Genomic DNA, 26248 nt, shown 5'->3' with positions numbered 1-26248 from the left:
TGAGAGCAATATATAAAGCCCCAGCCTTAAGCAAAAAATATGAATTTACATCCTTAATCTTTTGGAATCATTGCAGAATTCTCCAGAATACAAGTAAACGAACCCTTTAGAAAATTCTTGAACAGGTATTAAAAAAGATCACTGTATTCTGGTGTTTTGACTGCGTGGAGCACCAATCTTAACAGTATAGCTGTCATAGTGAACATTGTAAAGTAAGCATGTAAGAATTATATGTCAGAACCGGAGGCAATGATTATGCTTTACTTTCTTTCCTTTAATGAAGAACAGCAGAAGTTAGAAGCACAAACAACACTTCCCAGAATACCCTGGGATGGAACTACAATTTCAACATCCAATCCACATCAAGCCAGTCCATATCCTTGATGCCCCTCCTCAGGCACTTCCTCTTTCGTTTCTGCTAGCAGACGAAGATAAAAGCCTTTCATCTTTCTCTGATAATTTCTGTTGTTTGTTCAAGTATAACGCGCGCGCAGGTTTCAAACATAAATTGAAGCGGCGCACTAATTTGGGATTGTTTTTCTCCTCACAGGCAGCCACGGGGCGCTAAACGCTTTCCCCAATCGTGGCTCAGCCGCCCATCAGGTGCTGCGGTGTTCCAGCGCACCTGAGGAGGGCAGAGCGATGTTTTCTGACGTGATTTGCGCATCTTGGTGGTTCCCGCTGGGCTCAGCTCAAACCGCAGCGTGATCCTGCAGAATCGAGATCACAACATCGCATGCCCTGGAAGCCCTGACACCCTCGGGCCAGTAATTACAGCACGTAACGCTTTGCTTCTCATTTTTCGGCAGCATCTAACGCCCAGAGGTCCGGGTCGGTATCGAGCCACAAGGTTCTTCAGTAGAGAATGCAAGTGAGCGTTTCTCCCCTCTGCTGCCCTGGGGCCGGGCCCGGGTGTTGCTTCTCCGATAGATCAAAGGGAGGTGGGCCTCAGGGGGTTACCCCGAACAGCCTTTTTTAAGGCCTCCTCAAGTGTTTGTGTAAGTGTTTACCCCTGTTGAGCTGCACGCTGTACCTGCTATCGCTGGACTCTGTCCTACAGACATTACCCACACGCTGTGCCGGACATTGCTGGGCTCTGTCCAACGAAGAACGTGAGCGAAGCTCAGTTTCTGGTTTCACAGGCATAATTCAAGACCCTGTAGAACGGGATTCATAATGACCAATATGCAAGGGGAGGCTTATGCGGAGGAAGAGACCAATTTGGTTCTTCCAACTGATAATGAGTTGTGTGACGGGGTGGATGCGTCCATCCAATAGGCAGTGGCGGCCACCATTGAGCCACTGGAGTGGAAGCTGCTCCAGCTGGCACATTCTTTCCCGGCCCCTCCTAATCTGTCTCTTCAGGGTCCGTCAGACCGGGTGCAATCAGCGCAACATCCCTATAAGCGCAAGATGGATGTTGGCCTGGACATGGTAGCCGTTGAAAAGTTAAAACAAGCTTTCGCTGCCCCGCCTCCCCCCCCCCCCAAGATGGCGATTCTCTCTCCCTGTTGCCGTCAGTGGATCCGGAGGAGGATGACTCTAATGATGAGGCAGGCCCCTCTAGGCCTTGGCGGGCAGCTCAAACTCCCTCGGAGCTTCAGTTGCCTACGGGGTCGTCGGACATGTTAGACCATGAGGACTTAGTCCACCACCCGCTCCTCCAAGTGGGTCCCCTGCGATAAGGTCACGTCATATGTTGCCACCATGTTGCATAAGCCTCTGGAGAATGAGGTCCGGGCACGGTTGAGGGTGGAGTGCCCTCGCCCATCTCTTCCGGGGAAGGTTTCCTATACCCCGGACATAGACCCCAGAATGGCCACCTTTCTGCAAAAGGTTATTAAGGATCCCAAATAAGGGATCGACAGGTCATGGCCGGTCTGTCAGGACAAGCTGCTTGATATTTCTGGCCCACTTACAAAAATTTTGGAGCTCGCGGAACAGGCCGAGGCGACGGACACTCCCTTGTCTCCTGAGGTAATCTCTGGTTGGGCCCAGACGGCTATAATCTTCCTTGGGAACGCCAATTGTGGCCTCTCGGTGGAGAGGCTGAGGTCACTCCTGTTTAAGGTGGATCCAAAGTTAGGGGACCTGGCTTCCGTGGAGGCGGGCCAGTGGCTCAGGGAAATCTCTTCATAGATCCTTTCAAAAAGAAGTTGTCCAAGCTTGTTGCTACCTTTACGTCGTTCGACAAGGCGCAATCATCAATAAAGAAGATTTTTCAAACGTGCCTTTTTCTCTCGGCCAGTCGGGGAGAAGGAGCTCGGCCGGCTGTTTCTACATTCATGGCCCCGCCAGAATCAAGCCCCATGCAGAGCGTTTGAGCAACCGCCGTACGGAGAGTTCTTCCCCACAAGGAGGGGCCAAGGCGGCAGAGGAGCCAAAGGACCCTTACTAGGGCATTTCCAAGGAGCCCAATCTGGTAAGGGTTATGTCGGGGGTATTCTTTCCAATTGCGGGGAGGTTGGCTATTTTCACACAGCAATGGGAGTCCCTTACATCGGACCCTTAAGTTCTTCAGACAATCAGAGGGTTTCAGCTGGAATTTTTCGGATCTCTGGTTCAGGACTCCCGCCCACGTCCTTTAACATTCATCCATTCACAGCAGCTGTTGGTGGACCAGGAGGTGAGGGAGTTGCGCCGGAAAGCGGCTAGAATTCCAACTCGGGGTTTCTGAAGCAACATCTTTTTGGTGGACAAGTGGGATGGGGGCCCAACGGCCTGTAATCAACCTGAGGGAGTTCAACGCCTGGCTTTTGTACCAGCACTTCAAGATGGAAGGCATCCATCTCTTGTGCGAACTTTTGCCACCCAACGATTGGATGGCATGTCTGGATCTTCAGGACACGTACCTTGCAGTGCCAATTTTTCCCCCTCATCGTCGTTTTCTTCAGTTTCAATGGAAAGGGCAGGTCTACGAATTCACGACTCTATCGTTCAGCCTAGCTTCGGCCCCCTGGTACTTCACCAAGGTCTTGAGGCTGGTAATGGAGCATCTCAGGGCGAGGGGAATGTGTCTGATCATCTACCTGGACAATCTTTTGCTGATGAATCAGTGTCCCCTCAGGGTACTGGAGCAACTGTAGTACACCATCTCTCTTCTCGAGGGTTTGGGTTTCCTGATAAATGCCAAGGATTCGGCTCTGATTCCCTCCAGGCAGACCACCTTTCTGGGGTTTGTCATAGACTCGGTAGACAAAACTCTCATCCTGGCCTCTTGCAAAATCCCTAAGATCCGTCAGGAGTTAAGGAAGACAAACTCAAGGCCCTCGACATCCCTGCGCCAGATTGCTCGGATAGCGGGTCTTTTAGCCGCGTCTATACAGGCGACTTTTCCAGGACCCCTGCATTACAGGGCTCTGCAACACTTTAAGGCCTCTCACTTGCGCAAGGGCCTCTCTTACTCGGATCAGGTGACTCTGACGGAGGAAGCAAGGAACGAGATGAGATGGTGGCTTTTCCATATGGAGGCCTGGAACAGCTGAGCGATTTTCGGCTCGGATCCAGACATAATTATAGAATCAGACGTCAGTGGCTCAGGTTTAGGAGCTCGCTGTGGGGAATGCGTCACCGGGGGAAGGTGGTCTTCCGCCGAGCGAACCCTCCACATCAATTGCCTGGAGCTTCTCGCAGGTTCTTTTGCTATTCAATGCTGGACCAAGGACAGGGCAAATTGGACAACTGCTCAGCGGTCCGCTACATCAACCACCTGAAGAGTCCCAAATCCAAGGCTCTGGCAGATCTGGCCAAGGATCTTCGGGCATATTGTCTCACATACAATATCTCAGTCATGGCGGAATATCTTCCAGGGTCCTCGAATCAGATAGCAGGCTGGTGTTCAAGACAGTGGCCAAACACAAGTTTGTGGCCTTTAGATCCTGGGGTTTTAGCAAATCTTAATGCACTGCAGGGTCCTTTCACGATAGACCTGTTTGTGTCATGGATGGATCATCAAGTTCCCCGGTTTGTCAGCCTGAAGTCGGATCCGTTGGCAGTGGCGACTGATGCGTTTCTCCAGGACTGGGCAAAGGAGAAGGGTTATGCCTTTCCCCCTTTCGCCATGATAATGTGTCTGGCTGCGCACATGCGCAGAGAGGAGACGCAGGTGGTGGTGATCACTCCGGTTTGGAGGTCTCAAGTGTGGTTTGCGGTTCTTCTGGAACTTTCTTGGGATTTTCCAATCCCCCTCGCCCAGGGTCTGGATATTCTGAAAGATCCCCGGGGCCAGAGTCACCCGTTGGTTCTCCAAGGCCGTCTTCCTCTCATGGCTTGGAGGATTTCAGGGAAAGATGGGCAGTCCCAGGTCTTTCGTCGGAAGCTGAAAGATTGCTGTCCGCAGCCTGGGCAGACAGTACTTCTAAGAGATACAAATCTGCACAACGTGCAGAGGATCCCATGGGTGCGACATTGTTCCAGTCTTGAATTTCTTGGCCTCCTTGGGTTCCAGGGGCATGGCCTATTGGACCATTAATGCATATCGCTCTGCTATTTTGGCGGGTCATCTTCCTGTGCAAGGTATGCCTATAGGGTAACATCCTCTGGTGTGTAAACTGCTAAGGGGCATTCGCCTGGCTCTCTCTCCACAACTCAGATACTCGAGTTTGTGGGATATCAATTTGGTTCTTAATCTTTTCCAATCCTGGCAAACGAGTACCTTTGCAGGAAGGAAATATCGTCCAAGCTCGCAATGCTCTTGTGTCTTGTCTTCTGCAGAAGGGTCTTGGATGTTAGGGCCCTGGATCTTTCCAGTAGGGTTTTTACTCCACATGTATCATGTGTCCAGGTGGACTAAGACGGATACCTGGGTGATTTCTTACCCTGCTTTTGATACTTCCCCTAAGTTATGTGTGGTGCAATGCCTCAAGGCATATGAGATTGAGACTGAGGACTTTCGGCCCCCGGAGGAGCGACAGTTGCTTATTTCCATTTGAAAGCCTTTTAAAGCTGTCTTTCCACTGACCATACCCAGATGGATAAGGTGGGTTATGCAAGAGGCAGGCATCAATTTGGCGAGTTTTGGGGCGCATTCCGCCAAGGGTGCTATGACATCTAAGGCTTTTTCTCTGGGTGCTAGACTGGAGGGTATTATCAATGATGCAGACTGGTCATCTGATTCCATGTTCAAGAGGTTCTATTTCAAGCCGATTTTGGACATGGCATCATTGGTGGTGGATAAGCTTTGAAGAAGCATAATCCTCGCCTCCGGTCCTGACATAGAATGAAAAATGTCCTAGCAATCGTAACAAAAAGTTTCAATTCTATTAAGGACACAGAGGCGAGGATTAGTCCCACCCGGATACGGCTCATTTTTCCCCACCCAATGAATGCTGTTACCCTGTACAGAACACTTTGCTTAAGAGTAAGGTTTTTTCAGAATCCTTATACTATGGCAGATGTCAATGGAATGAGATCTTGAGATATTGTTTTCGGATGTTACTGGCTTCTTTTCTTGCAGCGGATATTAACATAGTTGTAGTCTAGATTTCTACTCAGTTATGGTGGTTTCCTTTTTCTTGTAGGTGTTGAGGCCAGCAAAGGGGAATGATTCTTCTGTTATCTTCATCTTGTGTGAAGAAAGAGGAAGTGCCTAAGGAGGGACATCAACGATATGGACTGGCTTGATGTGGATTGGATGTTGAAATTGTAGTTCCAACCCAGGGTATTCTGGGAAGTGTTGTTTTTGCTTCTAACTTCTGCTGTTGTTCATTAAAGGAAAGAAAGTAAAGCATAATCCTCGCCTCCGTGTCCTAAATAGAATTGAAACTTTACGTTACGATAGCTAGGACATTTTTCATTTTATGGCATGAATGATCAAAACCACAAAAATTAAAGAGAAAAAAAAACAAAACTAATTCCAAGTTAAACATCATTAAACTAAAATTAGAAACAAGCATGCAAGATATTCATAGCAGGAATACTGTGACCTTAATCAGGAGTTTTATAACATAACATGCCATGTAATGTGCCTTTCACCACTGTTCAAACATATTAACACAGGTAGTTTACAACTTCTGATGCCCAAACAGTTAAAAAACACTAAACAATTTTAAAAAGGTTCTAAGTCGCTGACCTAATTCACGACAAACTCATTAAATGTAGGACAGATTTTAGGCCATTGATGCAAATAAGATAAATTTATTTCACCTGGCTTCTCTCCAGCCAGCTCTAAACTCTATAATCAAAAACTGAAAAAGAAGACAAGCTAATTTATGCTCTTGCAACAATGGTAAGGGCAAACTTAAATATATCTATTGCGGAATAAAAGGATAGGAATTAATAGTTTGCCAAGTATTTCTTTTTCATTTCAAATGGGCACAGATCATGGACAAAAGAAATTAATTTAGCATGTTTCATTGTAAGAGACTTCAATTGCAGTGAGGAGGGATCTAGATGCCAAACGGTTCTAAGCCGGAGGGTTGAAATCGCTAAAGTCGAATACTGTCGCCAATGTTTTTCCGATGTATTATGATCATGCCATAATAAATATTTTAAGTTTCCGTCGGGGCAGCAGATTGCAACAAGCATTTGCAATGCAATGGGTCTCGTGTTGGGTCGAGTTAGAGCTATTAGCGTTTTAAACTCCTAACCGGACTTTTCTTGCGACATAAACTGAAAAGTAAAATAGTTTTACATAAGCGAGCCGACTGCAGCCATGAGCGCAAAGAAGACACAAAAAAGGAAACAGAAGTTTGCTTGCAGTATGACGTATCGGCAAAAGCGCAATTATCTATGTAACCGACAAAAGTGCAATTATCCATGTAAGAGGGTCGATGTCAGCGAAGAGCTCAATTACTGCCCAGCGAGATTGCATTGCCTACGAAATAAAAAGAAAAAGTAGCCCAGAAACCAGATGGAAAACATCAAGCATTGTGTGTTTTCAGTAGTTGGCTGGTGTGCTCGAGGAGGGCTAAACACCGGAAAAGGTGTGATGGATGCATGCCTTTCACTAATGAAATCAAGCGAATTTTAAAAGGCAAGCCCACGAACCAACCAAACTGATGGGCGTGACATGGGCATGGTTAAAAGTCCATAGAGAGATTACAACAGGGACAGAGCGCTTTGTGCGCTCGACCCTAAAAATAGCATTCTGAATACTGAGTTCCTTGCATAAACTGAATTCAAGTTTTACTTGTATCTGGGCAGTTCTGTTAGCTAAGTTGTACAAGAAACAATATGCATGTCCCCGAAGAATATCAAAAATCTTGTCCAGTTTCCTATGAAAGGACAATGTGTCATACCCACAGTTGGCATTAATGTATTGTCCATAACTATAAATATTGGGTCTAGTAATGGGCCAGACAGCTTTCTGCTCAAGTGCAAAAAGGAGCTGTTTAGGGATAAAGTCTTATTTTTTTTAAGTGGCCCAATAATGTTTTCTGGCCTCTCCTCCAAATTCACTGAGCCAAACTCCCAAATATTTGTAGTAAGCAACATGTTTGAAATGCATGCGGGAAAGGTGCCACACCCTTTTATTGCAATTGTCAGGCTGAAGACCAGAAACTTATTTGCAAGCCAACAGCAGTTTGGTCTAACACAACTGTATCAACCACATACTGAAGTAATAAAACGGCACAAGCTTGGATGAAAAGACTCTCTAAATACCAAAAATAACTCGGAGATTGGCAATGTATAAATTTAAAAGAATGGTAGCCAATACACTTTCCTGTTTGAACTCTTTGCTGGTGTGAACTTTTTCTGATGATAAGACTTTTGTGCCCACCCCAATCAACTCTCACCCACGTACTGATGTACAGTCACACAACTGCCCTTAAAATTAGATTCCAAATCCCCAAATTTGCCAGTTTAGCTCATAATACATCGATGTCCACACTGTCAAATGATGTTGTCAAATCTATAACAGGTGTACAGAAAGCAGCCCACGGACTGTTACTTAATCTGTATATCAGCACAGACAGACTGAAACGATTCTCCTCATTTACACAACTTTGTTGAAAACCTGTTTCATAAAATTGTATTAACTTATCTTCTTTAGCCCAAGATTTAGGATCCTGTAAAAGCAATTTAGTGTGTCATTCCCCATCTAAATCTAATAAGGCAATCAGACGATAATCAGACACAGTTTTAAGTAGTAGATTGCAAAAACAACCTTGTGAATAATGAGTTGCTTGCATAAATTGATTTCAAGTTTACTTTGCATCTGGGAAGTACTGTTATCTAAGCGGAACAAGAAACAATATGCACGTCGTCAGAGGATATAAAAAAACTGCCTCAGATTCCTATGAACGGACAACATGCCATACTTAAGTGTTGGCATTTATTGCATTTAACTTTAAATATTGGGTCTGACATGTGAAAAGATTTTCCTCAGTTATAGAACTTTTTTAAAAGTCTGTTTTATTATATGGAATTTTGTTTTTAGCCCATGTCAATATCCTGTAAAAGCAATTTAGTTTAACATTCCCCCCTACGTTTAATGAGGCAATCAGATGATAATTTTCTGTGGAAATGAATGAACCCTTTTTGTGGATCAGAAACAGAATGGATCCACACCAACTTTCCAGGATGGCATTAGAAAATAAACTAAAACTGTAAAGGTGTCATCCATGTTACCCAAAAGCTGTCTCAGTTTGAAAGGCCGCTGCGAGGATCCCATTAGGCACAGGGGCATTCATGTTCACATAGAAACCCCTTTGGAAGAAAAAGCTATCAAGGGACAATCTGTAACAGATCTCCTCTGAATCATCGATCACATATAAAGGTCTAATAAAATTCAGCCAATCAGTGACAGATATGCAATTAGCAACCTCATTTACACCTTCACAAAAGCAATTAACATAATCCAGAATTTTCCAAAGTCACTATCTTTGTGCACAGTAAACAAATCCAACTATTTCTTATCATTTGCTTCAGTTTTTGCCTTCCACACAACCTTCTTGTATTGGTGATGTTTACTAAAACTCAAGTTTTAGTGCCATATTATATATGCCCTCTAGTATCTTTTCGTACTGAAGGGTACTGAACATTTCATAGCCTTTAAATTACAAGAGTATTAATAGTAATAAGCTGGTCCATTTAGCAACAGCCGATAAATTTAACGGCATCACAGAGCATACTCGCAGCACGTTTCTTCATGATTACAAATTTACTGACACAGATCCCTGTGACAAGGGGCAAGGATTCTATCATATAAATAGAAACTGAAATTGTGGAATATAGAAGTAGTTAAATCTGGGTATCAAAGGAATAATTTGGAGATATGAGGAACTAAGGAGTGAGAGATACTTGACATTCGTACTCTTTGGAACTTCTCAATAAACAGCCCTGATGAAGTCAATGGGATACATCCCAACAGACGAAACTTGTTGGCAGGGAGTTTGAGTTGAAGTTTCGCTGCCACAGGACAAAGACGGTGGTTATAGAACGAGAAATAATTGAACTTGTTTATGGAGCACACACAAAGAGAAATTAATGTTTCATAGTAATGTTATGGTGTGTGCCTTAATGCATATCTAAGGTAAAAGCCTAGCACTGCCAATCTATACTTTGTCTCTATGCTCTACGGAAACACAGCCGGTCTGCCTAGTTCCTTTCACAAGATGACGAGGAATGTCTTTGCTCCCTTTTGGGGTCAAAACTGCATTTTCTGTGTTATTTATGTGAGAGATTAAATTTTCATTAAGGGAAGCAGTGTACCAGATGGCTTTACCCACAGGGCCTCTGGAAAATTTTGCACACAAAAACCAAATGTCCAATGACTTGTATTGCATCATTTTGCCAGAACTAGCTAAGTGTTTGGGCCACAAATTTAATTTGAAATTGGCCAATTAATCCTTGACAATTGACGCAGTAGGAATTTTCCTTACGGTGTGAAGTAAATAAAGCCAAGTAATATTTCATGAATCCTGTGGAGGAAAAGCTTGAAATTTACTATAGCATCCACTTTAATTCTTCCGCTGGAAAAGCCTTATGCAGACAAATCTCCTGCACATGTCTCCAGGGTTATAGAGATCTAAGTCTGTTTGAAAGCTTGTTTGCTTGCTGTGGAACTTTTTTTGGAGCTGGAATCTCTGGCACAGAGAACACAGCGGTATACAGAGGAAGGCGCTAACCTGTCCATGATTTCCAATTAGGAAGAGACCAATTCAGAGTCTTTATGAAGCCACTGTATATGTTTTAATGACGTTGGACCTCTATTTGTACTTTATGACCCATCTTCAGTTGACTAGCCCTTGATGTAGTGATTCAGTATGCCACAGACCAAACATGTTTAATTTTTTCATGGACAGACCCTTCATAGGAAAGAGTGCCGCCAATGAGGGCAATTCCTGGATAGAGCTTTGGAATATTCACCTTTTGTATAACATTCATGTTTTGTTGGTACAACAATTCTACCTTGTGTCTAGGAGCTCCTCATTGACAGTGAACAATTTCTCCATGGGCAAAAAAATATAAAGTTCATGAAACAGTCCCAGCTCCAGCTGACTCTTAGAAAGAGATGGCTGACTAGCACCATTGGTGACATAAGCCTTTACCATACTCATCCTCCCCACATATGACGACAGGCAGTCTCAACCTCCATTTTGGCACCAGCATAAATGGCTCCATGTGCCAGTGCTTCAGGCAAGGCTGCAATATAGGGCTTTTTCTGTAAGAGTAGTAGAGTTATGGGAAGGGCTGCAAGATGTGCGTGCTGCAGAAGCTGTCTGCTTGTTGAAAGCTGAGGGTCAGGAGTCCTGCTCTGATGGTGCTGAGGCTTGCCATGTAGGTGGTGGCAGGATGAGGCCAACGAGGAGAGCCTCTGACAGTGTGGGGGTGGCAGTATTCGTGTGTTCGCCACCCTGTTCCAAAGTAGTGAAGGAGGGTGAGTCTGGAGGAGCAGGGGTGCTGTGTATAACGGAACAGATGGGCAGCAATAGGAAGCTGCAACCAGCTGGGGTGAAGGGAGCACAGGCAACAGGGACCCATGCAGCTCCGAGGCAGAGAGGCATGAGTGGAAGAGGCAAAGCGGTGCAGGCACCATTTTGAATTTGCCATCTGCAGAGCAAGGGTCGGATGCAGTATTATGAGCAGCTACCCCGGACACATCCTGGGACGCTTGAGGGCAGGAGAATAAAGAATCCATGTTTACCAAGGAAAGAGGCCGGAAGGGCTGCTTCACTGCCGTATTACTCCAGGGGACTGGGGATAACGAAGGATTCAAGGGTAGCAGGCTGGACACGCTCTATAGGTACTGCACAGGGCACAATCACAGAGGGATGGGGTCAAAGGAACATTATAGATGCTGGTAGGGGGTGGCGGTGCAGCATCGGTAGTCCAAGTGATGTTGGACTGGAGTAAAGAAGAGAGCTCGCAGAAGGGGGATAGAGGAGGACATAGAAGAGCAGAATCGTTTTGAAGAAGTGTTTGCCACTAAGGAAATAAATGCAAAGCCTGTGTAGGTATGTGCCATGAAAACTAGGTGCTCTGCACTTGCCACAAGGGGAGCACACACATCAAGGGTAGTAGATCATAAAGGGCAGTGTGGGGATAGGTACAAGTGAAATGGGTGGGAAAGTGGTCAGCTGGGGGAAGAGAAGATTGAGGTGGGAAGGAGGGTAGGGGAGAGCAGGGGAACTGAGGGTAAGGCTAGGTGCACTAGCAAAGAGGACAGGTGGGTGTGAGTGCTGGCTGGGGAGTCAAAGTGGGACTTTGACAGAAGGTGCCAGCACTTCCAGCCTTCTTGATGGTTCAGCTATAAGTTGGCAGTGAACCCAGGAGAATCTGTGTGACTAATACCCTAGGAGGAAGCGAGGATATGTTATAGGGGGGCGAGCCTGGCTATGGCGGTTGTCAGAGGAAGGTCTTGGGCGACCTCTTCAAGTACAGTACGGGGAAGGTCTGGAGTGGCCTCCACGAAGATGGCGAGACAGCAGCTACTAAGAGATTGGTGGGACTTATCAGGAGTTAATAATGAAACCCCAAGTGTAAGTGGGTTGCATACAAAGTTTTATGAGGTGGAGGAGGGCCTGGTAAAGGAGCACAACGAGGTTGAGGAAGAAGAATTGGTGGAATGGAGTGGGGATAGTAGGGTCGCTGGGGGTGTGAGGAGCAGAATTAGTGCAGTCAGGTGGTGGGGGGGAAGGTCTTAACAGGTATGCGATAGATCATTACAAGAGACGGAGAGGCCGAAGTCACTGGGGAATTCGCGGGTGGAAGTCACAGACTACAGAAGGCTGGCATGACGGCAAGCTTCAGTGTAGGTGCCAAACATGAAGCCCGGTAAGCAGGGCTCTAACGTGGTGCAGCCTGTTGTGGTGTCTAAAAGCATGGAAGCAGGTGCTGGGGAAGTGCAGCAGGAGGCGGGTCAGATTGGAAAAAGGGACATAAATGGTTGACAATTTAGAGAGGAAGAAGGGGCCAAGGAGGAGGCCAAAGGAGAAGGCGGCCACTAAGGCCATGGAGAAAGGTGGAAATGGGGCTAAACAGCAGGATAGCACAGAGACAGACAAGGTGAAGAAAAGGAACAAGGGCAGGCAGGAAAGAAAGGACACAGAAAAGGACTAGAGCAAAGAGCTTAGGCTGAATAAATAACCATACAGATAGATAACAAAACCTTTGGGAGCCAATCTGATGACTTACACAAAAGAGAAGATTTGGGAAGGGAAATACATGCAGTTATTCACACTATTGCATAAAGAGGTTATGGCGAAAGAAGGATCAAAGGAGGAAGAATATAACCTAAACAAACAGCCAAAGGTCCTATGACCACTGAAAATTGGACAGTGGCATTTCTCATATGTGCCAGTGTGTATGATGAGAAATTCCCTGAGAGGTGTGCCATTTTTAAGTATGTGGACATTATACTGAAAGCCTATATAACATTTGGGTGTTATGACTGAGTACGATATGTGGAGTTCAGGGCTCCACTGGTGTAAAAAGCAGATGGTATGTGGGGGGCATTGAACAATGACTTCTGGCTCCATACGATGGGACCAGTGCAACTGGCACCAACAGTTTTTACAGTGGGTGGCTTGCCTTTAGTATATTGTGGTCCTTTAGAAGGTGGTGGCAATGGGCAGAAGACAGTCAGGGCGAGGAGGAGCATGCTGGGCCTTTAACAGGGAATTCTGCATCCAGAAGTACTGTAATGTCCGGCACAAATGCTCCAGGTGTGTAGAGAGGCACCTACTTATACACTGCAGAGAGAAAGAGGGGGATCACAGGTTTTTACAGGAAAACAGAGGCAGCAGCTGCAACATAAGGGGGTAGAAGTGCACAGGTAACTGCGGGAAAAGGCTTATACTGCAGTTAAATTACACCGCCTAGCACACTAGTTGCAATTAAATAGGGAGGGGCAAGAGTGAAAAAGGACTTACGAATATGGCGTGGGTTTTTGGAGCATTTCAATTGTATCTCCCTGGCAGGTTTGGGCAAAGAAATGAAGCGGGGATTTTAGATGTTTTCAGATGCAGCAGTAGGGTTGGGGTTTGGCCTCCACTGACAAGAATAATGGTGTGCGGAGCAATGACAAGAGGAGTCAAATCAAAGGGACAGAACATTGCCTTTTTGGAATTTTATCCACTGTAATGGTGACTTGTGTGTGGGGTGACAGGTTTGTAAACAAAAAAATTCTGTTCAATGTACACGACATGGTGATGGTGGTACACACTGTGAACAGGAAATCAACTAAGGATACGGAGATGATCAAATTGTCGAACGTTTTTGTACTGGCCTGTCTGAGGCATTGTGCTTAGAACAGAACATGTATAGGGGATCAATAATAGCATAGCTGATTGTCTTGTTTTCAGTGGCTTAGGTTCTGTGGTATCGCTTCAGGTACGGACAAAGACAAGACTCCGATGCTGGAAGAACTGTGCCAGATCGGCGTAAGAGGTAGTTGGCATCTGGGTCCCTGGCACAGTTGACGAGGACGGCATATGGACAGACATGGCAGGAGATTTTGGGAATCAGGAGTGAGGAGGATAAACTGTGAAGAGGAAGAAAGGAGAAGGGAGGACGTGGTACATTTCATCATGGGTGTGATTGAGAAAAGATGGTCTAATTTGATGATTGCAGGAAAGCTTTTAGGTATTGTATTTGTAGGTAAGTTGTTGTGGAATTATACACCCTCTGGAGGCAAGCTAGAGACAAGACTGCTGAAAGGATGACAGAGAGAAAGGCAATGGAGGGTGGACGAGGAAGCCACTGAGGTAGTCGGTTTTTCATTGGGTGATGACCATATTGCCTGGAGTGTGCAATGATGAGGCGAAACGTGTTGTTTTCTTGTTTAATGAGTTGTATGTTTTGGGGGCCTTTCAGGCCTTAGGACTGCTGAGTAAGTAGCGGAAAAGAGGTTTGCAGTGGTCTGAAATTGAAGAGACAGGCAACAGTTTGGAGATATATCTGGGAAGGTTGAAAACGGACCAAAAAGGAGATGGGAATGTGGTGAGTCTGGGGGTGTTTTCCTGACAATAGGTTTTGCCCAGTTTATTGGTATCGAAGTTTGAGGAGGCAAGTGAGAGACACAGAGGGAAGGGTGTTTTGGCATCAGGATTGGTCTGAAGTGACAGCATTTCAATTAATGTCAGTGTTGTGTAAGACATTAAGGGCCTTATTACAACTTTGGAGGACGGTGTTAATCCGTCCCAAATGTGAAGGATATACCACCTACCGTATTACGAGTTCCATAGGATATAATGGACTCGTAATACGGTAGGTGGTATATCCGTCACATTTGGGACAGATTAACACCGTCCTCCAAAGTTGTATTAAGGCCCTAAGTGTTTTGAACCTACCGTCAAAGGAATATGGGATGCGCTCATTTCAGGGAGGAGCGGCGATGGAGGCAGGCTGGCTGGATTGGGACACAGGCAGAACAATGTGGCTGAGGAGGTGATCGTTGAATTGCTACAATTGTTATGTTCTGCAAAGAGACAAGCAGAGTAAATAATGTCTAACTGTTGTATTGTTTCACAGCAGGTTTTGTTCAGGGCCGCGACCAAGGAGATAAATGTTTGGATTGTGGGACACTCTTGTAAAGTGGGTGCAGAGATAAGCAAAAGAGATGGCATGGGGCAGCTTTGGGTTGGGAGAGCATGGGGAGAGTTTGTTGGCCGCAAGGAAGACTGGGAATGTGAAGGCATGCATTTTTACCTCAGTTGAACAGGATGCTAGGAGTCAAAGGCTGTCTGCATATACTGGTGTGCCATTTGGTGGAAAACTATTGGTGAGAGAGAAAGGTTTAGTGCTAATAAAAGCAATGAAGATAAATTTAATGGAGAATAAGGGATTAAGGGCTGTCCATATCAATGTTATTTGATATGAACAGAGTTGATCCCTACGAGTGAGTGGAGGGTTGTGTACTAGCTGCATTCACAAGGCGGGAAGAAAGTTGAATAGAGAAATGCAAAACTGTTGTAAGGAAGAAGGGATGAGTCCTGTCTTGCACCCAGAATTAAGATTCAAAGTGGTGCAGTTTTTTCCGACAAGATTTTGTACACCAACCAGTTTTATGAATGGATCTCGATTTGAAGCTCGTGAGAGAGGCTTTGCCAGTAGCCTTAGGAGTAAAGTTGTAGCACAAGGTAGGGGTTGAGGTGGTAGGTGGCGTCCCCTCCAACAGTGATGGGAGTTGCTCTGGTTTCAGTGGGGTTGGGGTAGAAAAACTATAGAAGGGAAGTTTTCTCTGGGTGGCAGTTGGACAAGAGGTTTTCATGGTTTGAAGCAGTTTTATTGTTCGGCAACAAAAAATCAGAAAAATGTAACTAAACCAACGTAACTAATGTACTTGATTCATAAACGGGTCTCAAATTGTGTGATCATAGGCAAATATTTTAGTTTTCAGTCACCTTTTTTATCATTCTCACATATGAGCACACCTTCAAATATGTGAGCTCAGCATTTGTGCTGTACAAAAAAAACCTCCTTTGATTTATTAAATAGACTTAATGTTTACTCCATGTGTAAAAAGAACCTAGTCCACAAATAGGGGACACATGATCCTTGACTTACCTCTTAGTTTACTAATAGCATTGCCATCGGGCAGGAATGTTTCTCAGTTTGTTTAAACACTCACTTTTAATAAATATATTACTAAAGCATGATGTGGTAGCTTACTGTCATTTACAGACAGTAAATTTCTAAGAAATGTCCAAAAAACTTCACACTTACTTGCAGCTTTAATGATCAGAATATATAGGGTATTAACAATAATCTGTGAAAACTGGGTTTCAGAAAACATATTTATCCTTTGCACATCACCAAGTAAGGTGTTTTGATTTGTTTTCATCCTAATTAAATATTTTTTCTCATCACTACTGAAATATATTTTGCAGTGTTTGGACACTTGAATTAGTCATTTAAATGTTGTGTTAGGAAAAAACTGACACCCTACGCCCATTCATTGCACACTTTGTACAGCAGGTCAGACAGTTCAACTTACAAAATCCTGGAACTCTGCAGTCTGAAGGAAAATTCATTGTAAGACAAACTGACTTTTGACCTCTGTCTCTGAACACAGAGCAAACGTGATCAGATAACAAGATCTAAAGGCTTCTTGGTCCTTCACTTTCTGACTCAATAGAACACCTGTTCTTTGTCAACACGCCAGAAAGAGAGAGTAGGTCCTCAAAATATCTCAACCTGATAAAATATGACTCGCTGTAGCAAGTGGGCGAGTAGATTTTTTAGGCCTGTTGTTGATGGGGTGAGTCAGACGGTTTGAAATGGAGGGAGAGTAAGAAGATGCTTGGAGAATGCAGGAAGCTAAAGATTTACAGTGTTATGAATTAAGTTCGTTCAGGATGTAGAGTAGAGTTACAGTAAATGGCAGCTCAGTTGCGGGTGATTGGAGGTGTAGCCGGGGTAGGCCAATGTGGTAGGCACTGAATGATGAATAGTGAGTTTCACTGGTTGGTAAGGCAGCTGCCCAGGCGTGTGTGAGTGTGTATTACCTACTGACAGTTGACAGTAGGTAGTTATAGTTAGGATCTAGTCTCCATAGGCAGAGTTTTTTGACTTGCCTATACCTTTGGAGCTGGTTGATGAATCTTCACATAATTTTCCAAACTAATGTGATGCTCACTTCAGCTGCTGTCTGGAAAGTTTTGGGATGATCTGTCAAGGGGTCACTGAGAAAAAAGGGGGAGGGGCAAAACGCACTTTCTCCATGTTAACTGCTGCACTGATTTACACCAAATTTGGCAGAAAGCTAGCTCTTGGTCTAGAAAGTGCCCTTTTTGTGATTTGGTGTAAATCTGTTCAGAAGTTTTCTAGTTATTAAATGAAAACCAAATTTGTATATATATATATATATATATATATATATATATATATATATATATATATATATATATATATATATATATTATATGGAGACAGGGATCCTTTGTGATGCCTATGTGGAGCTTCGCGTACCCTCACACCAGGAGAAGTGTTGTGATTAGCGGGCTGCAACCAGTGAAGAAACTTCCAGCCACCATATTCTAACCTGGGAAACTGTCCCGGGGGATGAAATGCAAGAGCAAACAGTGTAGAAGGGGTAGAGGTACCCTGGCCCTAGGGGGGGCATTTCAGGGCTAACTGAGGGACCCCTTAAGAGTTTTAAAATCCCCAAAACCTGTATTTTTTTCACGTTAGTGGAGTCGCCACTCTACTGCGAGCCTCAGTGCACCTCCGTGTAACGTTGTGACAGAGTTGTGAACCTTTCCGGAAAAAAACTACAAAAAATATATGTTTACTCACACACTAATGCATGCACTCAGACACACACACCCACTCACAGAACCAGACATTCACAGACCCACTCAGATATTCATGCACCCACTCACAGACCCAATCACTCTCACACACCCACTCAGACCCACAAAGACACTCATACACCCACTCAGCGACTCAGGCACCCGCTCAGAAGCTTATGCGCCCACTCACAGACCCTCTGAGAGACTCATCCACTCACTCAGACATTCACCCACTTACAGACACACTCAGACTCACACACCCACTCACACCCACTGATACCCTCTCACACCTATTTTCACACCCAGAGAAACAGGCCATGCAGATAACACCCCTCGTGCATGGCCAAAGGCTGTGCTTTGCTGGGATGGGAGGCTATAGAAGGGGGTCGGTTGCAGGGCTTGGCCTGCGGCCAAACCCTGCTGAACACGTCCAAACACTGTGAGCGGTGGTGGTTGGATTAAAGTATAGTGATTAAACTTACTTTACGTAAAAAAAGAAAAAAACATAAAATTCACTTACAAAAAACAAAGGTTATGGGGACATCATAGTTAGGTCCTGGATTTACTTGTCGCACAAAACCATAGAAATTTAGCAGTTATAGTTATTTCAAGTAACTATAACTCGCGCCTAGAGGTAACTATAACTTGCAGCCTCGCCATGCACTGCTAATTACGCCAGATATTACGGCACTCAAGACAACTTTTGTTACATCAATAAAATGATCAATGAAACTGCAGTCAAATTATTAAAGAAAAAAACTGTGCATGGCGGGAGCACAAATTATAGTTACCGAAGGGTGAAAGTTATAGTTACTTGAAATGACTTCAGCACCAAAATGCCTGTGAGGTGAACGTTCACTGTAAAAATGGATGTTAATAATAATAATGACTGTAACTGCTGGATTTATATGGTTTTGTGCAAGTAAATCCAGAACCTAACTATAACGTCCCTGTAACCTTTGTTTTTTAAGTGCATTTTTATGTGTTTCTTTTAATTCTATTTCCTAACTATAATGTCCCTGTAAACTTTGTTTTTTTCAGTGATATATATGTATAGAGAGAGAGAGGGTGTGTGATGCGCACCTCCTTCATGGCAGTGCCATTTTCCACATTTACAAACTGTGAGTGGACTGTGCCGTTGCTTATAGTCCAAATTCCAATTGCTATAGAATGTTCACATTTTTCAATATGCACATTACAAAAATATGAAAACAGAAAGAGGGAACGACTACTTTATTTCAAACAGTTAATGTCAAAAGGAAAACAATATGGTAAAAATGAACTGCATTTTTCTCTGTACAGCTTTTGATACTATTTGAGGTTACTGTTTGAGTGTAAACAGCAACATTAGAAAACAGTTTTTCACATAAATGTGGTGTTTATTAATGCATGGATCAAACTTCTGACACTAATGGGAGACATAAAACGAGACATGGCTTTTACCAAGGGCAAAGCCAAACTAGTAGAATAGAAACAGCAAAAAGCTATACAGGGAGTGCAGAATTATTAGGCAAATGAGTATTTTGACCACATCATCCTCTTGATGCATGTTGTCTTACTCCAAGCTGTATAGGCTCAAAAGCCTACTACCAATTAAGCATATTAGGTGATGTGCATCTCTGTAATGAGAAGGGGTGTGGTCTAATGACATCAACACCCTTTATCAGGTGTGCATAATTATTAGGCAACTTCCTTTCCTTTGGCAAAATGGGTCAAAAGAAGGACTTGACAGGCTCAGAAAAGTCAAAAATAGTGAGATATCTTGCAGAGGGATGCAGCACTCTTAAAATTGCAAAGCTTCTGAAGCGTGATCATCGAACAATCAAGCGTTTCATTCAAAATAGTCAACAGGGTCGCAAGAAGCGTGTGGAAAAACCAAGGCGCAAAATAACTGCCCATGAACTGAGAAAAGTCAAGCGTGCAGCTGCCACGATGCCACTTGCCACCAGTTTGGCCATATTTCAGAGCTGCAACATCACTGGAGTGCCCAAAAGCACAAGATGTGCAATACTCAGAGACATGGCCAAGGTAAGAAAGGCTGAAAGACGACCACCACTGAACAAGACACACAAGCTGAAACGTCAAGACTGGGCCAAGAAATATCTCAAGACTGATTTTTCTAAGGTTTTATGGACTGATGAAATGAGAGTGAGTCTTGATGGGCCAGATGGATGGGCCCGTGGCTGGATTGGTAAAGGGCAGAGAGCTCCAGTCCGACTCAGACGCCAGCAAGGTGGAGGTGGAGTACTGGTTTGGGCTGGTATCATCAAAGATGAGCTTGTGGGGCCTTTTCGGGTTGAGGATGGAGTCAAGCTCAACTCCCAGTCCTACTGCCAGTTCCTGGAAGACACCTTCTTCAAGCAGTGGTACAGGAAGAAGTCTGCATCCTTCAAGAAAAACATGATTTTCATGCAGGACAATGCTCCATCACACGCGTCCAAGTACTCCACAGCGTGGCTGGCAAGAAAGGGTATAAAAGAAGGAAATCTAATGACATGGCCTCCTTGTTCACCTGATCTGAACCCCATTGAGAACCTGTGGTCCATCATCAAATGTGAGATTTACAATGAGGGAAAACAGTACACCTCTCTGAACAGTGTCTGGGAGGCTGTGGTTGCTGCTGCACGCAATGTTGATGGTGAACAGATCAAAACACTGACAGAATCCATGGATGGCAGGCTTTTGAGTATCCTTGCAAACAAAGGTGGCTATATTGGTCACTGATTTGTTTTTGTTTTGTTTTTGAATGTCAGAAATGTATATTTGTGAATGTTGAGATGTTATATTGGTTTCACTGGTAATGATAAATAATTGAAATGGGTATATATTTTTTTTTGTTAAGTTGCCTAATAATTATGCACAGTGATAGTCACCTGCACACACAGATATCCCCCTAACATAGCTAAAACTAAAAACAAACTAAAAACTACTTCCAACAATATTCAGTTTTGATATTAATGAGTTTTTTGGGTTCATTGAGAACATGGTTGTTGTTCAATAATAAAATTAATCCTCAAAAATACAACTTGCCTAATAATTCTGCACTCCCTGTAGAGTAGGCTTCTCCAGCAAGTAGCTTGTGAGCTACTGGTAGCTTTCCATCTACTTGTAAACAGCTTGCCTGTGGGCAGTTTAGCCTACTCAATTGGAAGCTTTTGCTTGGTTGAATTAATATATATATATATATATATATATATACCAAAATTAAGTGTGTATATTTGAGACGACAATGTGTTTGTTTTCAGAACTCATAAGATACTATTTGGAGAGAAATTGCTAACTTTCCAAAATATATTAAAATATGATATTTGACTGATGAATTATGTGACATTGGGAAGACGTTTTACAAATATTATGACCTTTATGCAAGAGAAATTGCAGCTATGGCTATTATGTATAGCTCAAGTAGAGGCATTCCGGATTGGCAAATATACTGTTTTTACATTACTGCTAGCAACCCTGCCCGATGCGCTGTAGGGATAGTTATCTTGCATATAGTGACACTAATGTAATCTAGTCTTATAGGGTCGCTACTGCACCACTAACAATATTAGTAACTCTTGATAAGTTTCACTGAACATAAGTAGTTCTTATTACAGAAAGGCTGGAGACCCCTTCTACAGACCATGCAGTCTTTATCACACGCACAGGCGCTGAATGCCAAACTTAAAGCCGCATCTTCTACAAAACCGCGATAGCCAAGGTGTTCATGATATATGTCAGTAGCTGTTTGTGAAAAACATTACTAATGAAAAGGGTCCATCATGTGTACAGTGACTGTTCTAATTGAAAAGGAGTGGTCATTAATGCTACTCACCTTATCGGAATACTGCTGGGTCATTTCTAAATTCCACTGCAGTTGCTGTCTGACGTTTTCGTGCCTTAACAGGAGCTGGGTATGGACCAGAGAAACTAACCAGAGACACCAAGCCCCTTCCCCTGTGGGCGGTCCAAAGAAAGGGTTAAGGCCAGGCCCGGACAGACACCCAGCTCGTTCCCTTGAAACAGGTTAGCACACACGGAGAAAAGAGAGATGAAAAGCTCGAGAACCCTGCAGAACTCAGAAAGTTAAACAGCTCCAAAGGCAGCCAACCCTGGCCTATGGTGATGAATAATCTGAATCCGATCCAGCTCGGGAATAACTGAGCATGCCCACACGATAACATCTCATAGTTCATTTCCAGGCAGGCGGCGCACTAATCTCTCTGTACGCAGGCTCAGTAGACAAACACTAGCATGCGAAGTCCCTCTGGAAACTGATGTCGCGAAGGCAGTGGTCCTGAAGTGCCTCACGTCCTCAAAACTGCGTTGCATAAATAAATACCAATGTAAAATCTACAAATGTATTCCCGTCCAAGTTTTGTTTTTCATTTCGAAAATTCGAGAAAAGTGGATTCAGCCTAGCCTTCACTAAAAAGGGTGACCCTGGTGAGCATGCGCTGTGGCGGTTAGTGCCGAGTGCGCATTGGACATTTGTACTTAGTGTTGTGCGCAGATCAAGTAGACGAACAACTTCCTCTGTCCCTTGAGTGTTCCGTCGGTCAGACCTTTCCGTCTGTGCCCCAGCTTGTCGTGGGCTATGCACTTTGTCTTTTTTATTGTATTTCTAACTCCCAGCAGGGCGCTCATTGAGATCAAGTTTCCGGGCTCTTGGAGTAGAGGGAGCCTCCTGGGGCGGGAGGGGGCCTGGCCGCGCTCGGCCTTCACTGCCGGCTGATTCTGTTCCGGGCCAGCTCTGGGTGCCGCGAGCAGCAGTCGGATTCAGAGGAAGAGAAGAGGTGCCGCTTTCACCTACAACGGTTAATCTATACAACTCTTGGGGCTTCCATTGGGGGAGAACGCGGCCGTACTGGAACGCTCCTCACTCGAGAATAAAATCTTTCAAGCTGTGCGGGACATTAAACCCCCCCATGGGCCAGTTTGGCCTCACAACCACTAGAATGCCCTTTCCCGCCCAGCCACGAGTAAATTTCAGGCCAGATTTACAGCACATTTCTAGGATATGCTGTTAACTGAAGACGCCTTGGGCCCTCTCTCCTGTCCTAAACAAACGTCCACCATCCATACACGATAGACACGTTTGAGTGTGATTTCCCAAATGTCTCCATTGGCTCCTGACTTGGTTGTTTTGGGGGTACTTAGTACTATTTTTTTTAACTATATGCATATTCTATATACCCGCCGTCAATCTTTTAAATGTTCTCGTAGAGGTATTAAACCTTAACCATAAAGTTTGCTTCTGCTTGATAATAGCATGCACATTATGAACCGGTAACTAGACTCGCGATCTGGCACTAATAATAACTATTTTATAGATTTCTAAATATCATAAAATCTGCAGTTACTTATGCATCACCTCTTATGACTCTTGGACTTTTTACCTAACCCTTTTGATCTTGGGACTACTGATATACAGGCTGGATGGTGACATCTCTAACTATAATGACTTTTGTGCTTCAGGCATAATCTTTTAAACTTTTTCTTCTGTTCAAACTATTTAAGTTTTTTCGTATTTTTCCTTTTTTTGTTCCTTTTTATGCAGTTTTTTTCTGGGACCTTACACACCAGTTTTAACATGCAGTAGCCCCAAAATATGGGTGCTTTGCTGAAAGTCACTTTTCTTTTAGTTCTATATAGCCTTGAGAAGGCCCGCAGGCCAGGACAGGGCGAAATACATGATGGCTATGTTATGACATGATAGTATACAACTTGCTTGCATCGATCAATTAATCATTGTAACGTTATGATGGGATACAACTTGCTTGTATCAAATGAACTTTTTATGCTACAATAAATTGGATATGGGACATAAATGATAATACCAATTTAGCTTTATTTCGGCTGAAAGCCATAAAATCAATAACAAACCAATAAATACATATTATTCGTAAAAACATAAGGGAACATAAAACGTAATTAAAATCAGAGTCCATGATATCATTAAGTAAATAAAGCCTCGCTGGCAGTTTCTCTGATGAGTCCATTACTGTGTGTATTCATCCACTGACTCCAATAAGTCACAGATCCAGCCAGGTATCACTATAAAAAGTTACAAACCAGCCAAATGCAAAATCCCCCTAGATCTCGCAGACCAGGCACATTGAAGGTATCTTGTTACAGCGAACACAACCTTCTCACTGGAGTCACTTGTCAATATACGGAGTGATTCTGTGTGAGTTCTTACACCAAGGAGCCTGCATAAGGAAATAATCCACTTCCTCCTAGGTTTTGAATATCTTGGGCAGAAAAATACAAAGTGGGCCAAGGTCTCAACTTGCGTCAGACAGTAATAAATAAAAAAAAAGACACGCAGTAAGCTTTGTTCCACCCCATAGTAAAGGAATTTAGTGGCAGGATCCCCAATCTAAATTTACTATAAATGCTTTTGATCTGGGCCGGTTGTATATTTTCCATGTAGTGTTCAAACTTAAGTGAACATTTGTGATTTCAAAATGGGTCCGTTCTGCTACCTGGTATCTGACTACACCATGTCTGGATCAAAACCATCTCCCAATAGTGTTGCTTTATGCGTGAGATCACATCCTTTGTTATAAGCTGGGGGGATCTCCATACCTCCTCCATTTTGATACAGCGGCACAGATCACTAATGTGATGAAACCAGGGGATTGATACCACACTATCAAGTGTTAGTAACTCAGCTATGGCTGCTTGATAAGAGACCAGGTACTCCGAAGACCAGAGACGCACCCAGTATATGAGTGGTCTCAAGGCGATTACTTTATGGATATGGTTAAGTGCTAGATCAAACTAAGGGGAATAAGTGGCGTGCTTGCTGGTAAATACAACAAGGAGCGTAGAAATTTGTTTTCAACCAGGGTCAATTTCTGAGAGTTGCAATACCCCCAAAGTTCAGCGCCATAGGTTGCAGCTGTCGCTGCAGCAGCTTTATATACCGGAATAGCTGGTGAAATCTGCTCTCCCATGGAATTTTTTATTGTCCTTCTGATCACCACTGACCACTGCTGGAGGGCAACAACACCCTTCTCAATTTGTGCCACCATGAGAAATTGTCAGATAATCTTATCCCCAAGTAGTAAAATTGGCTAACCTGTTCAATAGGTTTACCCCCAAAAATAATTTCCCCCCTAAATATCTTTTGCGGATTTAAGGCCATAAACTTAGTTTTGTCTGAATTAATTTCGAGGCCCCTCTTCTCACAAAACGTTGTGAATGCATCTAGTTTGTTTTGGAGTCCCATTGGTGTTCTTGATATCACTAAGGTATTATCTGCAAACATGAGAATTGGAACAGGTACTCTTGTTAAATTGGGAGCATCATGATTGCACCAGGCTAGCTGGTCTACTACACCATTGATATAGAGGCTAAACAGGGCAAGACACACCCCGTCTAACCCCTCTAGCAATAGCAACTGGGGATGTCAGATCGCCACCCTGGGTCCACCTGACCCATGCATAAGTTCCATCATGGAGATGTTTTATCAGCCTTAACAGTTCACTGTCTAAGTCGTAAGATTCTAGGACGCTCCATAGGAGCTCTCGTGGAACTAGGTCCAATGCTGCCCTTAAATCTATGAAGGCGACACACAAATGGTCTGTTTTTTGCGTTAGATACTTCCAACATAGAAGTTTGAATCTGAGGACTTGATCTATTGTGCGGACCCCCTTCATAAAGCCAGCCTGGGGATCTGAAAGGATCGAGTAGTCATTGAGCCAAGAATACAACCTAGCTAGAACCTGTTAACAGAATACCTTTTGGCTAATATCAATTAGACTTATTGGTCTAAAATTACCTGGGGAGTCTCTATCTCCCTTTTTATAAATTGGGACTATTGTTGCTCCTCGCCACGTTGGTAGGGGGAGTGGGGGATCACCTCCCCTCAGAATAGCATTGCTTAGAGTGTTTAGGTACAAAAGTCCAAATTCCAGGATGTGATAAATACAGATCACCTGGTATACCGCCTGGGCCTGGACATTTCCTTTGCACAATGATTGAAGAGCCAAGGCGGTTTCCTTCAAGGTGGAAAAAGCGAAGTCAAAGCCTAACAAGCCTGGTTTAGTGACAAGTGAATTGAAGGCAATACTATTCTCCAGAGGTATTGGTGGAAGTACAATTTTGCTACTAGATCTTCAATGTTGCTACTAGATCTTCAGTGTTTTGCGGGCAAGGTCATCAAAATGTGACACCCATCTTTCAGGCTGAATTGATGGCTCACTCTCATCTTTCTGTGGATCTTTCCTCTCTGCCACCATCTTCCAGAATAATTGAATATCTCCCTCACGAAGGGCATCAACTAAGGTTACCCATTTAGTATTTTCCTACTCATTTTTTGCCTTTTTTAGTGACTTTAAATAAATTCCTCACCACCCTTATCTCAGAATTATTCCCTGTTTGCAATGCTCTCAACAGCTGGGATTTTACCTGGTGACAAGAGCTAGTGAACCACCTCATTTGTCTACCCGTATCCCCCCCCTCTTCTTCTTGCTACAACAAAGAGGGGTCTCAATCGATTCATCAGACAGTATTGCAACTTCACAAAGTCTAATAATAGAGGGTCAGTAGACATCAGAGGAGACAAACTCTCTTTGACA

General features: G+C 43.9%; 1 protein-coding gene across 2 annotated transcripts in view; it reads right to left on the bottom strand.

Annotated features, from left to right (window-relative positions):
- LOC138298872 (zinc finger protein 436-like) overlaps positions 1-22111 on the bottom strand; it is a 135770-nt gene extending 113659 nt beyond the window's left edge. The window contains exon 1 of one of the 2 annotated variants that reach the window (XM_069236909.1): positions 21496-22111. In XM_069236909.1, coding sequence (XP_069093010.1) covers positions 21496-21519 — 24 coding nt within the window. In that variant the 5' untranslated portion in view covers positions 21520-22111. The remainder of the gene's footprint in view (positions 1-21495) is intronic. The other variant, XM_069236910.1, reaches the window with a different exon arrangement.
- Between the last annotated feature and the right edge of the window lie 4137 nt (positions 22112-26248).

Source organism: Pleurodeles waltl, chromosome 1_2 (genome assembly GCF_031143425.1).
Source record: "Pleurodeles waltl isolate 20211129_DDA chromosome 1_2, aPleWal1.hap1.20221129, whole genome shotgun sequence".
Lineage (NCBI taxonomy): Eukaryota > Metazoa > Chordata > Amphibia > Caudata > Salamandridae > Pleurodeles > Pleurodeles waltl.
Note: the sequence above shows the minus strand (reverse complement) of the source record. Positions and strands in the feature narration are given on the sequence as shown.